The sequence below is a fragment of the Pygocentrus nattereri genome, chromosome 13 (assembly GCF_015220715.1).
Source record: "Pygocentrus nattereri isolate fPygNat1 chromosome 13, fPygNat1.pri, whole genome shotgun sequence".
Classification (NCBI taxonomy): Eukaryota; Metazoa; Chordata; class Actinopteri; order Characiformes; family Serrasalmidae; genus Pygocentrus; species Pygocentrus nattereri.
In genome coordinates, this window is record NC_051223.1 from 32634448 (window position 1) to 32651070 (window position 16623).

At 37.6% G+C, this 16623-nt stretch overlaps 1 protein-coding gene across 1 annotated transcript in view; it reads left to right on the top strand.

Annotated features, from left to right (window-relative positions):
- Window positions 1–8069, top strand: part of LOC108429617 (transcription elongation regulator 1-like protein) — a 140976-nt gene extending 132907 nt beyond the window's left edge. Inside the window, exons 11-14 of the mRNA XM_017701483.2 lie at window positions 1336–1468; window positions 1805–1894; window positions 2097–2215; window positions 5439–8069. Coding sequence (XP_017556972.1) covers window positions 1336–1468; window positions 1805–1894; window positions 2097–2215; window positions 5439–5595 — 499 coding nt within the window. The 3' untranslated portion in view covers window positions 5596–8069. The remainder of the gene's footprint in view (window positions 1–1335; window positions 1469–1804; window positions 1895–2096; window positions 2216–5438) is intronic.
- Window positions 8070–16623: the final 8554 nt, after the last annotated feature.

Genomic DNA, 16623 nt, shown 5'->3' on the forward strand with positions numbered 1-16623 from the left:
CTACACAAAGGAGTTTTGCCCATTTTTTGATTACATTTGTGGAAACATTTTGGATGTCTGTTGATTTCTATTGTTTGTTGGCCTTGAAGCTCCAGTACTAAAACAAAGAATCAAAATTTAGACACCAGATATGTCTTGCCTGAATGACCACATCTGGGGTAAGTGAGAAAATGTGATTGATTTTTCACCAAACCATTTATATCAAGCACCATAACAGTAAAGCAGGTCAGGAGCTGATCATACTCTATGCAAGCTATATGTAAAATTGTACTCTATGCAAGAAACTCTGTGTGGTACATCTTTGTGCAAATATGTATTAGCATAGCTATGAGGAGTTTAATTTTACAAGTATGTGAGTGTAAATAAATAAATGAGTAAATAAATAAATTATAAAACATGCAGGAAACTTGACTAGCAGGAGAGGAAAAATGTATTTGAGAGAAAAACCTCATGGCCTTTGGGATTCTGTAGGTGAAAATGGAAATTTAAGCAGTAAAAAGGGTGGATTTATTTAAGTTTTTTATTGATGACAGTTTTTTTGTCTTACGTAGAAATGTAGTTCAGTAAGAATACAAGTATTAAATTTTAACAATATTTGTAAAAAAAAACACCCTACTGTAGTTTTGAAGTACAATCACTCCAATATTTTTTAACCATGATGTTTATTTAGGAACCCTGGCAACAGAAATTGTGTTTGGAATTGATATGGTGAACACTCATAGTATTGTTATTGTTTTTAGGACATTCAGGCAGGTTCACAATACCAGTCAAAGTGGCAAAAAACTGATTTTTTTGCTACAGTGTGACCCACATCTGACGTTTTTAGAGTTGCGCAAATGCAAAACTCTGATCTTTCCAAATCAGATCTGAGTGACTGTCACATGGGATCTTACATGAGACTCAATCGGATTCATGGCCATAGCTTAATGAGAACAGATAGATTAGAATTTTTTTTTTATTTTTATAAAGCAAACGCATATAGTACCATCATCATCCTGGACGTTTACTGCAGAAGCACTAAAGCATCTGGCCTAATTTCACCTTCTCCCCAAATCATGAACAGATGAGAGCTGTTCAGGGCTAATGATCTTTGCAGTGAAGTCTTGTGCTGCTAGTTTGTTTATTTTTTTGTGGCTATTGATTCGGATGTGCACAAGTCAGTCATTTGAGAGTGCAGCTTCATTCCCAGTAGTAACAGATACTGGTCACTCCAGCAAAAGATGTGAACCATCAAGACAGAAAGACACAACCTGACAAAAAAATCTGAATTATGGCTTGTAAAATGAATGTAGTCTTAGGTGGAACAGATTTTTTTTTCTTTCATTTCTCATTAAGACTGGAGGAGCCGACGGGTTGTGTCACTACAAATGAAGAGAACTGTGGAGAAAGGTGCAGAACATCTAATCAGATGGTTCTACCATTGGAGCTACGGATCACACACTTCAGAGAAATGCTCCTGGAGAGAGGGGTGAGTAGTCTAATAGCACTAACTTTATACAGTAGGGCCATTCAACCACATGAACACAACAGAGTTCAATTTGATTCAGCAGAGCTGAGGCAGCATATTCAGCTGTAGTGAGTGGTCAGTTTTAGTTTCACTGTCAAAATGAAGGACACAGCCACTGTTGTTCAGAGCACTCAATTCAAATAATCTGAATTCAAAATGTGAAGATCATCTTATTTAATTCTTCTCACAGCTCAGTTTTCTGTGACCCAAACCATAATAACCAGATTTGAGCTGACATTTGAGTGTACAATATTATTGCCTTTTGTTATTGCTTGGTTTTCTTCTCTTCGTTGTTAGGTGTCAGCATTCTCTACATGGGAGAAGGAATTACACAAAATCGTGTTTGATCCGCGTTACCTCCTCCTGGGTCCAGAGGAGCGTAAACAGGTAGAGCCCTCTCTGAGCTCTTTCCCTGACCTTGGCCTTTCTAAACCAAACTTCGGTGTCCCTGCATGCAGCTCAACCTCAATTTGACACCCGCAGCCTTGTAGAGATGTTATTCAGAGTAACCTTACTACCGAGCCTCGCAACTCCTCAATGTCTTAGTGCCTCGGAGTGATCTAGCTTCTGTCTCCCTGCTTCTCTGCAGATTTTTGATCAGTTTGTCAAAGCCAGGATAAAAGAAGAGTACAAGGAGAGAAAAAGCAAACTGCAGCATGCCAAGGAGGAGTTCAGAAAACTGCTGGAAGAGTCGAAAATCACATCCAGGTACATTGCAATTCAAGAAGCTTTGCATAGGAGCGTCCTACAATGTCCTGATGATCATGCATCACTTGTTGTAATAATGAAATGGCTTCCACAAAGAAGGCATACTGGCCCCACATGCATGACCCCATATATATTTATTCAGATATTGTGTTAATAATTGATGTGTTGCAGGTCTAAGTTTCTTTGAGTTTGTATGTTTGATGATAACCTTGTTTCCTTTGCGAGTTTCCCAAAGGAGTCAATTCAAATAGTGATGAAAGTGGTGCAGCCACTGCTGGGATTAGGTCTCCTTTTGAAGTTTACCTTTTTGCACATCGAACAAAGTTCCTGCTCCTGCCTTCATAACACACTTTTTTGTATTTCATTCCTAGTCATGACACATTTACATTTATAGGTTACAGCTAGTTAGAGAACTGACTAAATGAAACACATATGAGGATGAATATGAACTGACATCCGCTAAAGAGAATTAATATGTCTTTATTGAAGTGGCAATGTTGAGTTAATCATAGGAAAGTATGCAAGACATGAGAGAGAGAGGAAGATTAGGAAAGAGGCATATCAGTTTCCTGCTTGAGGTGTTCAACATTCAAGACTAGATGTATATACTGTACATGAGAAGGTGCAGAGGAAAACATGACTTAATTTGGCAACATTATGCACTCACAAAATTAACTACACAGTACAAATGGCCACCTGCTACTTGTGCCGTGTTTGTGAGGTGTAGGGTTTAAAAGGGGCAGTGAAGAAGTTGAGCCATCAATAAGATCACTCATGCTAAGTTAAGTTTACATAAAGCCTTTTTCAAACTCAAGGACACTTTAGAATTCCAAACAATGGCTAGTCAGTCTTCTCTGTCATGTTACAAAATCCCTGTCTCATGGTCCAGTCAGATGCCTCTGTCACAGAACAAAGTCCTAGCTTGTAGGTAAATCAAACTGCAGTGTAAAGTCCCAGGCTTGTTGCCTAATCAGACTCTTCTGTCGCAGTGTGAAGTCCCAATCTAATATCCCAGTCAGACTTTTCTTTTGCAATACAAAAGTCTTAGCTTGCAGCCAAATTGAACTTGTAGAGTCCCTGTCTTGTGTTTCAGTGTAACTCTTCTGTCTTAGAACAACCTAACTTGTAGTCAAATCAAACTGTGGTGTGAAGTCCCCAGCTTGTGGCCTAATACCACTTCTCTGTAGCAGTGCAAAGTGTCTGGCTCACAGCCTAATTAAACTTCTCTGTCATAGTGTGAAGTCCCCAATTTGTGGCCTAGTCAAACTCCCCTGTCATGTTTCAGAGTCCCTAGCTCATAGTCTACTCAAACTCCCCTGTCATGTTACATAAGCCCTAGCTCGTAGTCTAGTTAAACTCCACTGTCATGGTGTAAAGTCCCTGGTTTGCAGCTTTGGCAAATTCCTCACAATGTGAAGTTTATGGCACAAGGACTAATTAAACTCCTTAGTCAGGGTATGAAGTCCACAACTCTTGGCCTAGTCAAACTCCTTTGTCACGATACAAAGTCCATGACTCTTAGCCTAGTCAAACTTTACTACCAGGATGCAAAGTATCTAAGTTCTTATTTTTTTAATTGATAATGAAAAAACTCTCAGAAAGTAAGTCTCCTAATAGTAATGCACCTTTTAGACACTACAGCTAATTTATCCTCCTAAGTTAAGGGGCAGAGTAATGCAATGCAAAACTGCCCACCAAAGCTTCAGTACACTAGGTCAAGTGTAGTATTCTGATTAGCTACGTTCAGTGTAGTCTTCTTATCAGTTAAGTAATCTGCTTTAAGGTGCACACATTGCTGATACAGGTGTTCAGTTGAATTGCACACATATCTTCTGTATTGCCAAGAATGGGATGCTCCAGAGTAACTGTACATGATCCTAAGGTCACTACATCCAATGAACAAGCAATGTATAAAAACCCTAGTATTGGGCTGTGGAGTGGTGGAACTGTGTTCTTCTGAGTGGTGCGTTTCCATCTAATACCCTGGGAGACCTGAGACACGGTACCATGAGTTGAGGTAGCATTTCTGACCCAGAACCAATCACCCAACATCAGCAAATGACCTCGCTTGAACTCTTATGGCTGAATACAATGAAACCCTCACATCAATGTTCCAACATCTAGTGTAAAGCTTTCCCAGTCTAGCAGAGGCTCTCACTGCAGCAAGAAGGAAACCCACTTTCTATCAATACTGTTGATTTCAGAAGAAATATTGGATGAGCAGCTGTCTACAAACTTGTAGACATATAGGGGTAGTTTCCAAGACAGGGATTAAGCCTAGTCCAGGACTACATGGCACTTGAAAGCTGATTTTTCATTAAAGGAAAACATGAGGACTAAGCCTAGTCATGGAATATCAGGGAAACCAGCCCATAGTGTAAACTGAATGAAATATGTAATCAGCCACACTCCCATTATCTTCACCAGTTTTTGTAAAAGCCAGTTTTGTACAGAACATACATGCTTTTCAGGCAGGCTCCATGCTATGTGTGCCTAAAGCCTGGTGCAAAAGGCTTAGTAAATCTGATCCTCTGTCTTCAAACACACAAACATGACAAAGCATGATTTTTGAGTCAGCTCTTCACACAGTCAGTTAAGCTTCGATTTGGACACAGAGACACGAGATGGACAGAGAAAGTGCAGATAGAATTGCTGAAGTGTCAGGTTGCTGAGAGTTGCATTGTAGTCATCTTCTTCAGTTCTAAGAACGAAAACAGAGCTGAACTCATTTTAGTTCAAGGCTTTGTCCTACCTATAAAGCCACTCTCACTGAAGCTGTTCAGATTGAGCCACACAGTTAACAATTACCAAACTTGTATTAAAGCACAACAGCAGCTCAGAGTGGCATGTAGTGCATGTGTAGATGAACAACAGAGTATCACACCTGAGAAATGGAAGACCAGACAGCCTCAGTCTGTAACCTGTTAAGTGATACTTTTTTAATCCCACAAATGGGGAAATTCCACCTCCGCATTTAACCCATCCATGAAGTGAAACACCACGTACACACTAGTGAATACCCACACACTAGGGGACAGTGAGCACACTTGCCCGGAGCAGTGGACAGCTCTATCCACGGCGCCCAGGGAGAAGTTGAGGGTTAGGTGTCTTGCTCAAGGACACCTCAGTCATGGACTGTCAGCACTGGGGATCGAACAGTTCCCTAACCTCCAGCCCACGACTGTAATAACCTGTGTGATTCATTCCCCTCTTTCTCTTGTAGGTCAACTTTTAAGGAGTTCTCGGAGAAGTACGGCAGAGATCCACGCTTCAAACAGGTTCTGAAACAGAAGGACCAGGAGCTCCTTTTCTCACAGTTCGTCAGCGGGCTGAAAAAGCGTGATAAAGAAAATCGCATGAGGCTGAGGAAGATGAGATGAAGACTCGCCAGTCTGTGAATAAACTTTGTTTTTTTTTGATGGAATACTGTGACAGTATGTCCTCTACTCAAACTGCACAATAACACAATCTGCTCATTGCATCTGATTGAGCAACCCATTGCACCACCCGCAGATCATGGTTCTCTGGATTTTCAGAAAAAGAAATGAACTAACAATCAGAGCCAGTCTGGTTTGACTTTGGAGGTTCAACTCTTGAGACGGAACCTGTTTCATATTGAAGCTCTTACAATTCAGTGTTGCAAGATGTCACAATAATGAAAATAAAAATAAAGTCTATTTCAGTTAGTATGTAAACTGTACTGTTTGAAGCCATTGACCTGAGCACACAGGTATAAACAGATTTTTAAAGGTTGTAAATATATGTTGATGATCTGGCGCTGTAAGGAAAACGATTTTGTGGAGGTGCAATCAGTGTGGAATGTCGCAACAAGACATACGGTTCTCCACAGCATCTGTGAGAATCACTAAGTTGTGTTTTTGGTGGATTTTTCAAAATGTTGTCCAAAATGTTCACTGTGGTTGAAATTGTTATGGTATTGTAAGGTTATGGTGATAAGCTTTTTGGCACAATAGTTCATGAATTTATTTTGAAAATCAAAATCAGAGCCAGAGCATTTCAGCACATGCTTCATCAAGTATTACTTTAAAAGATGACTGTTTAATTTCTTGGAAAATAGTGATGTAATTTAATTGTCAGTGACATGTATTTATTTATTTATTTATTTATCAATGGATTGGGATAGTTTTACAGATTTTTTTTCCCAGTGCAATTTGGCGTGGTACACATTTATTAATCCAAACCCAGAACCATCAGCATTTTGTTTGAGTACCCATGACCTTTCAGTACCATGAAAGTTGGTGGGTTCTACTTAGCTACTGCTACTGTTAACTGTACATGCTACAATGAAAGTTTCAAGCTATGAAAGCTTTTCCTCATAATTTGATGCCATGCACAGAATCACAGACAGTGATGTAGTACCCTGATCAAGGCCTTGGTATATTTCTTGCAGATACAACATTTTGGACCCTGGATTCTTCAAATAGTATGATGTAATTGCAGAAAAAATAAACAACGCAGACATTGTACAAAGGCTTTCCTTGCTGTGTCTTACACTCAGCATAAGGACAGAATCTGCAGATGAACACATTATGTGGCAAAGACCTTTGATAGGTTGGTTTAAATGTGGTAAGCAAAACAAAACCACAGTGAAGTGATTTTAGCTTGAAACTTTGTGAGTTTTATTTTGTTCAAAGTATACCATGGTCTAAAAAGGGTAACCAAGACTAGCACAGGTACTTGGATACAGCGCAGGTCACTTGGCAATTAAAAAGATGATGAAATGTGTACCATACAGCATAGCACAGTGGAAAAAAAATAAAAATAAAAATGTGAGCAGGCCTTATCCACACATATCCATATATTTTTAAAACAAGTATTTTTTTCTTCATTTTCAAAAAAATCTTTGTCCACCTCACTAGCATTTCTGAAAGTCTGTCCACTAGTGAATGCAAACATGCTCCCATGAGCAGTCATGCCCAATACAGGGCAGTAAAAGAAAATTGCCTTTTTGAATCACATTGCACAGCAAAGCTAAAGCTGAGGGGATAATCTTTAGCAAGAATCTTCTAGCAAAGTGAAAGCAGCATTACAAGTGCAATAGGCTTTGATTTTCAGGCCATCAGACCTCCATAATTTGATATTTCACACAAATTCAAAATCAGATTTTTTGTCAGAAAATAAAAGCCTAAAAATGAAAGAAAGCCTCCATTTGTTGATGTGCAGATGTGCACAGTCCTGATCAGCCAGAGGGTTTTTTTCTTAGCTTTTTGTTTCATATTTCACTTTTTTCCAAATCTGACTTGTGACCATTATGTCTCTGATCTTTAAAAGCATTGCGGCATTTTTATTACCTTTAGAAGAACAGAGCACAGCACATTCTAGCTACATTCAGCTAAATTCAGTTACGTTGTCAGACAAAGAATTACCAAGCATGCAGGAACCCAGCTGTTATGTTCCTTTCAGCCCCTTATTCCATGTGAAAAAAAACAAAACAAAAAAAACAATTACAGACATGTGCAAACTGTCAGCATTTTCCTTTTGTGCATTTGCACAAAAACACTGAAAACACTGAGTTTTCAAAACCGTCCACCCTAGAGAGTGTTCTCAAAAACAAAACCTTAATTTTCAGAGGCCAAAAATGCAGAGAAAAAATGTTTTTAAAAATACCCTGATGTGTGTGGACAGAGTCTTAGTTGTCCATTCTGTACCATGATGTACCATCCACAATGTCATATTGTTACCATGTAACAACTGAGTGTGTTCATGCTAAACTGACTTTTATTTTGACATCGATTGTCTTTATCCATAGTGCTACAAGCATTTCATGTTTATTTTGGTTGAGTAAAGTTTTGCCTCATATGAAATAATAAAAAAGTTACATTGTTTAAAAAAAGAGATTTCTTTAATTAGAAAATGTGTTAGTAAACTTAAAATTATTAATGAAACTATGTGAAAAAGATAACATCACCTTCTGCTGTAAGATGTTTAATTTAGTGTGATCCTAAAGGGAAGTCTCGTTCAAGCTTAATTAATCCATTTTTGCACCCCACACTTCAAATGAAAGTCATTTCCGCAGCTTTTGTAGTTCACACATGCAAAGAGCGACAGATAGAGATTTCATCAGCTGAGAAAGAAAGACTTCCTTCTTTTTGTCATCAGTTGTGTTTGTGATTTTACCACATATTTGTATATTTTGATACAAACATTTTCAGTTTAACAGCTCATATCATGGAAAACTGAATTTTCCTTGCTGTTTTGAATAAAAGAGTTTGATGTACTATGTAAACATTGTTTCAAAGGCTTCAAAATATACTGTGCCCTGTCCATAAAGTTTATATAAGCTACAAAAGTAGCACTTTTTGAACTAATTTTGACTGTGAAGTCACGATCATGAGCACATTTACTTATGAGCAGCCATTCACAATGAAGTGACTTGGAGTGTTGTTACTGCAGTCTCTGGCTGTTATCTCAATGGAAGATGTAAGAAGAAAATGCATCATTGCAGCCTTCCAATAGATCCAGACAGTCTGCAAGGGCTTAAGTTGGAACCGAACAGTCTGTTCTGTACGTCTCAACCCAGACATGCTTTTTGATCTCACTGTGTCATATTTCACTCATGAAGGGGTCAGAATGTGAGCACAGTAAGAGAGAGGCTGAAGATGCCATCTGAGCTCAGAACATATGTGAATTATGCTTTCCAAATCAAAGCTGCTACATAATTCAGTGCATTTTTCTTTGTGAAGTGGCCACACCCTCCAGCCCTGGGAGTTGACCGCTACAACACATTAAGAAATCAACTTCCCCAAATAATCATAAAAACATAGCTGTAAAAGTGTGTTCATAAAGATGTGGCCAGTACCTTGAGATACAGAAATAACAAGGCTAATTACAAACATTGTAGTCTCTTGTTTTGTTTTCTCTGTGTGTAGATAGGTCATTGATTATATGAAAGAGGAAATTTGCATTTATTGATGTTTGTAACACGGATGAGTACGAGAAAGTAGGTTGAAAGTGCTGAGAAGTTTTATTTGGGTTTTTCTTGGAGTCAAAGGGCAAAAATGGGATGAACACTCAAAAACACAGGCAGACCGGAATAATGAAGGCAAATCAATAGTCATAGTCCAGGGACAGGCTGACTAAGCCAACAACTAGACCTCACCTACTTCAAGCAGGAAAGCTAGAAACAAGGCAGAGTAATGAAAGTTCAACTGATAAGACTTCACAAAACACAATATGAAAGAGTGAAATTACAAAAGTTCAGAAAACACAGGTGATAATATACACAGAGACTCATATGTAAAGATAAAGCAAATTCCTCATTTAGCATAGTCTGCCATATTTTGCCATACATTATGGACACAAATTTAATATTTCAGGAGTAAGAATAGCCATAAAAGAGTGTCTGTATTTAAGAAAATGATGAATGACAAAGAAAGAATAAAAGAAGAATAGCAGAATATAAACAGTATTTACAATGGGCTGGTCACCTGATATGCACTTCAATATATTTAGTTGACTGAATAAAAACAATGTGGACCTGGAATGGATAAAGGCAGGTGAAAGGAAACCATATCAGTGAGCTGCCCAATGGTCTGTAGAAATCAGTATGATCCTACACTGGTAGAAATAAAGGATCTGTGCAGGTACATTTTTCATTCATTAAGGTACAAACAATGTAAATGTTCCCTTAAAGATACAGCAGCGGTTTTAAGGTCCAATTGTGTACCTTAAATAAGTTTTCCCAGTGGAAAAATAAATATTTGTACCTTTTCACAACCTAATGTTTTAAAACAGACTAATAAAATAAAAGCCTGGAGACGAGACGGGGTGTACAGTCTGTACAACTCAGAAAACATCATTTCAGTGGATTATGGTACAATTATGTTCCCTGACTAAAGGTACTGAGGCGTAGCCTTGAGGGAACCACCCCAGTGACAAGACGGTCACTGGTCCAGCGACAGGTTTGTACCTTTCTTTTTGAGAGTGTAGAGCTCAAAGCTTTACCAAGATTGAAGTAGGCAGATGTAAAAATATGTCGAGTGCAAAAATGACTTGTTTTAGTGTGGACTAAAAAAACAAAACAAAAAAGGTAACTCATCAGTAACCATCGATAATATAAAATGAAAAGACATGTCATGGATTTATACGTTTTTATCTTTCTTGTCAAGTAGTTTTACCAGTTCATGCAGCCAGAAGTCCTTTTGACTGTAGTCAAAAAGTCTCACAACACACACATTCAGGTTCTGCCAGGTTAGTTGAGGAGTGATGGTAGATTGCAGCTTTGAGGTCTAGCCACAGATGTTCGATAGAGTTAAGGTCAGAACTGCACCACTCAAGGACATCAATAGTCTTCATTTAAAGGCACTGCGGTGTTGTCTTGACAATGTACTTTTAGTCATTGTCCTTCTGAAAAATGAACTCCATCTGCAGTTTAAGCTTTCTGGCAGAAAGGAGCAGGTGCTCCATTTATCTTTTCCATCAGTCCTGACCAGTTTGCCAGTCCCTGTGGCTAAAAAAGATCCTTATACCATGATGCTTCCACTACTCGATATTACAGTGGGGAAGGTGTTACTGGGTTGGTGTGTACATAGTTCAAGCCAATTTCCACTTTTTCCATTAAAAAAAATATAGATTTCTTTTGGATCAATATCTTGGAGACTGTTGAGCTATGAGCATCACATTTAATTGCACACAATGACCTCTGGAATTACTACTCAAGAATCACTATCTCTACTACAGAGATAGATGGCATCACAGTAGTCACTCTTGGTCGGTGACTAAGTTAAAAGGAGTGGCCTATATGGCTGTGGCTTCATATTTTATCTATTTCTTTATGATGGACACAACTGAGCTTTATGGTTGTAATGTTCCTCTGTTAGGCTGGGAGGAGTGAGGACACCGGGAACTGGTGTGGAGACAGAGAGCTTTCATTTATTCACACGCAACATAAAAATCACTTGGCTTTTCAGCCCGTATATAAAACAGCACACTCACTGGGACTTCCCAGGCTTTGCTTTGCTTTGCTTTGTTTTGCTGATGGCTATAAATAGGTTGGCAGAAACGAGGCACAGGTGCACATTTTCAGCTACTTTGCTGGTTTGACTACCCACTGATTCGACATGACTGGCTTTCCATCCTTGTGACACTCGACCACGCCCCCTTCTCCATGGTTTCTATTTTGAATGATCAGTTTTGAATGCTCTTTTGTCTGCATTGTGGTTTGTTCTGGGCCTCACAAAGACAGTGTATTTGTCCCCATGGAGTAATTGAAACAGATGGTTTACCATTGTCCTATACAGGTGCTGGCCATCAACAAACTGCGGAAGTGAGAGGTATATTACATTTTGTCAGAAAGCCTTTCAATGCAAATTTAGCTTTGTAATCAAATTCGTATGAACACACCTAAAAGCCCTCAGTTTTACTGTTAATGTAAGGATGTACATTATTCTGTACTTCACTGGAAAAAAATCCTATTTAATTCAGTTTAAAGACATACGATCTGTGACAACAGAATATGAAAATAGTATTGAGGGCTGAATATTTGTCACTGTATGTCACTACATTTAAATGATGGAAATAAAGAATAGCATGAGGCAAGAAAAACAAATTGTAGTTTTTCAGCAGAGTTGACATCTTGGTGTAGGTGTTCCTCGGAGCACACCATTACTGAACTAAATCCGACAGTTATGAAAGACGTGGAATGCCTGCATTGATACATGAATGCAGAGGGATTGAAAAGATCTGCTTCAATGTGGCTGCTGTTAACACACTTGAATAAAAAGAGACATGTTACGTGTAAGATATGGGAAAAATCTTACTAGCTGTCTGGGCCTTATAAGTAAAGTAAGACTGCAGTTAAACAGCCTTAACATTGTATATTCAAGCTTTGAAATCATAAAGAGAGACCCAGAAGATGATTTAGAATAACAAAAACCTTTCTTTCTTTTTACAGATCATCTTAATAAACATTCAACCATTTGTCACATCAGCAAAGACAACTAGAAATTCTTTCCAACTGAGATCATTTTCCTATTACTCAAGCTATTATTTCCCAACAATTTCTGGTGGATAGGACAGTTAATAGGTGTGTCAGAAATGAAAAAGGTACACAGAAAAAAAAGAAGGATCTGATTTAAAAGTCTGGCTTAATAGTCTCCTAGAGTACAGAGACTGGTTTATCATAACGGAAGACCAAATTAAAAACACCATTAAAGTTATTACAACTAGGAAAATAATTATAGTATATTTCCATCCCTGCGTAAAGCAGCATATGCTCTGTTTAACTCCCAACCCCCCTCAAACCACCACCCCCCACCAACCCATTCCCCTACCCAAGAGAAAAAAAAAAAACAATGCCATATTTAAAAGCATGTTACTTTCTAGCATTATAATATTATTATCCTAAGTTGAATGAGACTGCTGTGGAGAGTACAATACCTTAATTTTGCTGCTATTTATTTTCCTCCTGTACTGCTGACATGGAAAATTTAATTAAATTAATTTAAAGGCCAAAAAGCAAGATGATGCACATATATGCACAACATAGAAAAGGGCTACTGATTATATTCAAGCTTTGGGACAGTCCAGTGTTCGATCAATTGTGAGGAAATAGAAGCTGCCTTATATCACTCAGACACTATTTAGACAAGGCTGGCCCTCAAAACTCAACAGAACTTGTGAGGGTAGCAGCAGAGAGGCCAAGAATCACTTTGAAGGAGCTACAGCATAAAGTGGCTGTGATTGAAGTGCAGATGGACCAGTTAACGATTTCAAGAACCCTGCATACAACTGGCCTGTATGTGAGGGTTATTGCAGCAAAAGATAGTTCTAACAATGCTAGTCTGAAAGGGTTGAATAGTTTATTTAGTTTTAAGGTCTGCTGACATTTTGAAGGTCTGCTGCATTTTGAAAATTTTCAGTTTTAATTCAAAAGCATATCCTCCTGAGATCCAGAAAAATGTATGTTTGAGAATTTCAGTAATTTTAAGATAAAATATTTCTGTTGCATGAAAAAAGTATGCCACACCATTTTTTTTTAAAACATTTTTTTACTGATATATCCTTCATACTGGACAAGAGGACGCTGCATAGATGATGTCTATGTTGATATATGATTTTTTAGTTTGCATCAAGACCCTGCAACATCAGCAACAACTAAAACCATCATAGAAACTAATTTAAATGAAAACGTATTTTAACCTGAATATTGTTTATCTTTCCAGCAGTGTTCTGAAAACTTCCCTTTGATACTTTGGAAGCATTGGAAATGCTCCAGATACACTGCACATCAACATATACAGAAATGCTGTTTCCTTTTCAAGAAAAAGAATAACCCAATCGAAAAGCAACAATTAATTTGATTTAAAAACTTCTTGTTTCTTATTCAAGTGTGCTGTAATCCAGGTTTTTCAACAGTCAGTTGAAACACATTAGCTAGACTAATGTTCATCTAAGAATTTTAGTACCTAACATTACACCACTTTTCTTTGACACACACAGAAAGATGTTACATTTTTCACAATTGTAAATATTTTCCCACTACACCCTGCAATGGTTGTTTCCACCATCTTTGGAAAGTGGACTAAACCATACTTTTTCACACTACTGTGAGGGTGTGTGGCTGCACATATTTGCATTTGCTTGGAGAGGCATTAACTTAACCAGTGCTTGCCACATCACTTTGGTAATTTGCACCAGATTGTGCTTAACTGATGATCTCCTCAGCCAACAGTAGCTTGAAGCCGACATACTCATTTGCTCTCCCAGAGGCCTGGCAGATATTTAATGGATTCAGCTGTTAGTGGCAGAAAAAAAAACGGTACATTTCTTTGTTCGTCTTGACATCCTGTAGTATGCAATCACATGCATCCACTTCTCTCTTATTGCTGTTGTATTGTGTCTCAACAGCAGGTCTGGGAATGCTCACATAATACTTGTCTGTGCTTGACCACTTCATGCAGCTGTTCAGTGTTTCTGTCTAATGGACTGTAAAAGCCATGAGACTTGATTTGTCACAACAAGCAACTCAGTTTTTCTTCTGACAATTTCAGAGGCTCTTCATTCTTCTGAAGCTTTTACTTGCCTTCTGCAGGGATCTTGTTTTTCATGACTGTTCTTTTTGATGGCAGATGTAAGGCATTAGGGAGTTTGACTGAAGTGAAGTACCAGGTGGGTTCCATTTTGGGACAGACTCTGTCATTCAAAGCATTGCATTTCCTCCAATTCCTAACTTTGCATCTCTAAATGTGTTTTAACCTCTGTAAACTTCAAAGTCACACATCGAGCCATTTGGGCTGATAAGAATAAAAACTTTCAAACCTGTTGGGTTTGTCTTCCCTGGAACAAGCTGGCATACAGGACAATGAGCAGTAAATCTGTAGACACCTTCTCTGGTCTTGGCAGATGAAGTCAGCCTTGTTGAACTGGTCAAAAGTTGAATCAAGGCTGACCACTGTGACTAGTACCTCACATTGGCTTGTAAGTGTAAATACGTCTTGTCATCAATGCACTGCACAAAGTAATTCTAGGGCATCCAGTCATTAAGGTATTAGGTGTTATCACTTAGCTGCAAACTCTGTTTTAATGGTAGGAATGAATCTTAGATGTAAAAGAAGATGGAAGGGAATTAATGGAATTTTGACATTCATTTTTAAATGAACATTTGTGTAACAGAAGATTTCCTAACAGATTAGGAAATTACATAAAGCTCAGATTCTTAGCTTATGTGTCTGTAAACATGTATTCCTGTTGTCCATTTAGTACTAAAAGAATAACTTAAAATGCTAGAGGTACAAAACAACGACAGGGCCAAAATAAAAAAAAAAAAATCCATGTAGAATAATATCACAGGAACATATTTCACTGCTAAGCTTACACGTTGCTTCTTACTCAAATTGGATCATGGGGGGTGTGATAATCCTTTTCTGCTCGTTCTGTAATGCTTCCTCCTCTGTCTCCTCCCCATCCTCTCCTGAACTTTTGACCTCCTCTACTACACCGTTTCCCTATTTCCTCATCATTTAAAAGCTCAAAGTCTGACTCTTCTTGGACAGTCCTTTGCAAAATTCCTCTGCCTCAAATTTATCTCAACTGAGCTACCATGAGTTTCATATAAAAACAGATTTTGTAAGTTTCAGTGGCCACCACAGAGGTCATCAAATAAATATGCTGTTGAGTGGTAAGATTTTGGGCATATCTATTGAAACATTGCTTTGAAAATTAGCTTAAAATGATTAAAAGAATGTGTGCCAAAATGTAGGGGAATATTTATATATGATATATCTGGAGACAGTGTTAAATGAAACTGTAAAATGTGCTCATCACTGATGTCAGAACAAAACCTCATATCTCCAAAATCAGAACTTTACAGAGAAGGAAAAAATCTTATTTACTTTCAATGTAAATCAGTGGAACCAGACCAAGTAATTCTGGGCTGTTTCTTTTGGTCCATTCATCATATAATTTACACACAGTGTAAATTACATGAAAGCTATTCCACTCAATGAGTATATAGATTTTATAACACTTGATTGAAGGTTACATAAGATTGGGGCATCTTGATATGTGCAAAAGTATTTAATGTTTTTAAATGAAATACTCAAGAATTTATTAACTGAAAACTATGAAGAATGAATGTCCCTTAAGTTGAAGGCCCCTAATGACAATACAATGTCATTTACTTCATGAAATGTCTCGTCTTTTTACCAATGCTGACATGAGCCATTCATAAGCTCTTGAGTTTTTCTTTTATTTAACAATAAAGAAGTAGAAAATGTTATGCTGATGTTGAATATGTTATGCAGCATCATTCACTTCATTAAATATTAGTTCATCTTTGGATTACTGGCATAAACAGTTCATATTGCTTAATATTGCTTTATAAGTATGATATTCAGTGCTTATGTATGTGTTAAGAAGTCTCCTAGTAAACCATTACTCTTTTTCTCATTTGAGCAACTGACCCCATATAATCCATCATCAATCATGTTTTAACATATTCTACTCCTTTAACGTAAATAAAAAAAATACTTGAGAATTTATGAATGGCTTATGCCAGCACTGGTAAAATCACAGATAGTTTTATGAAGTAAATAACAGTGTATTGTCATAAGGGGCTTTCAAAAGAAAGTGAAATTCATTCCTTTCATGACACTGTTATGATGTGTCATTCCCACGTAACTGAACTCATAAAATAGAGGCCTAACTAACACCATTTGAAGTACTCATACTTAAGTGATACATGTCATACGTCTTGCCGTGTATAAATACTACTGTTGGAAAAATGACAAAAACCTTGAAAGTCGAAATACCTTCAGCAAAATATGACTTGAAAAGTAAAAGTCTGCCTATTTGAGTAGAAAAGTAGAGAATGAATTACTTTTAAATGTATGTAAGTGAATGTACAGTGAACTATTACAGTTATGTTATATTACTTTGTTGAATAATTT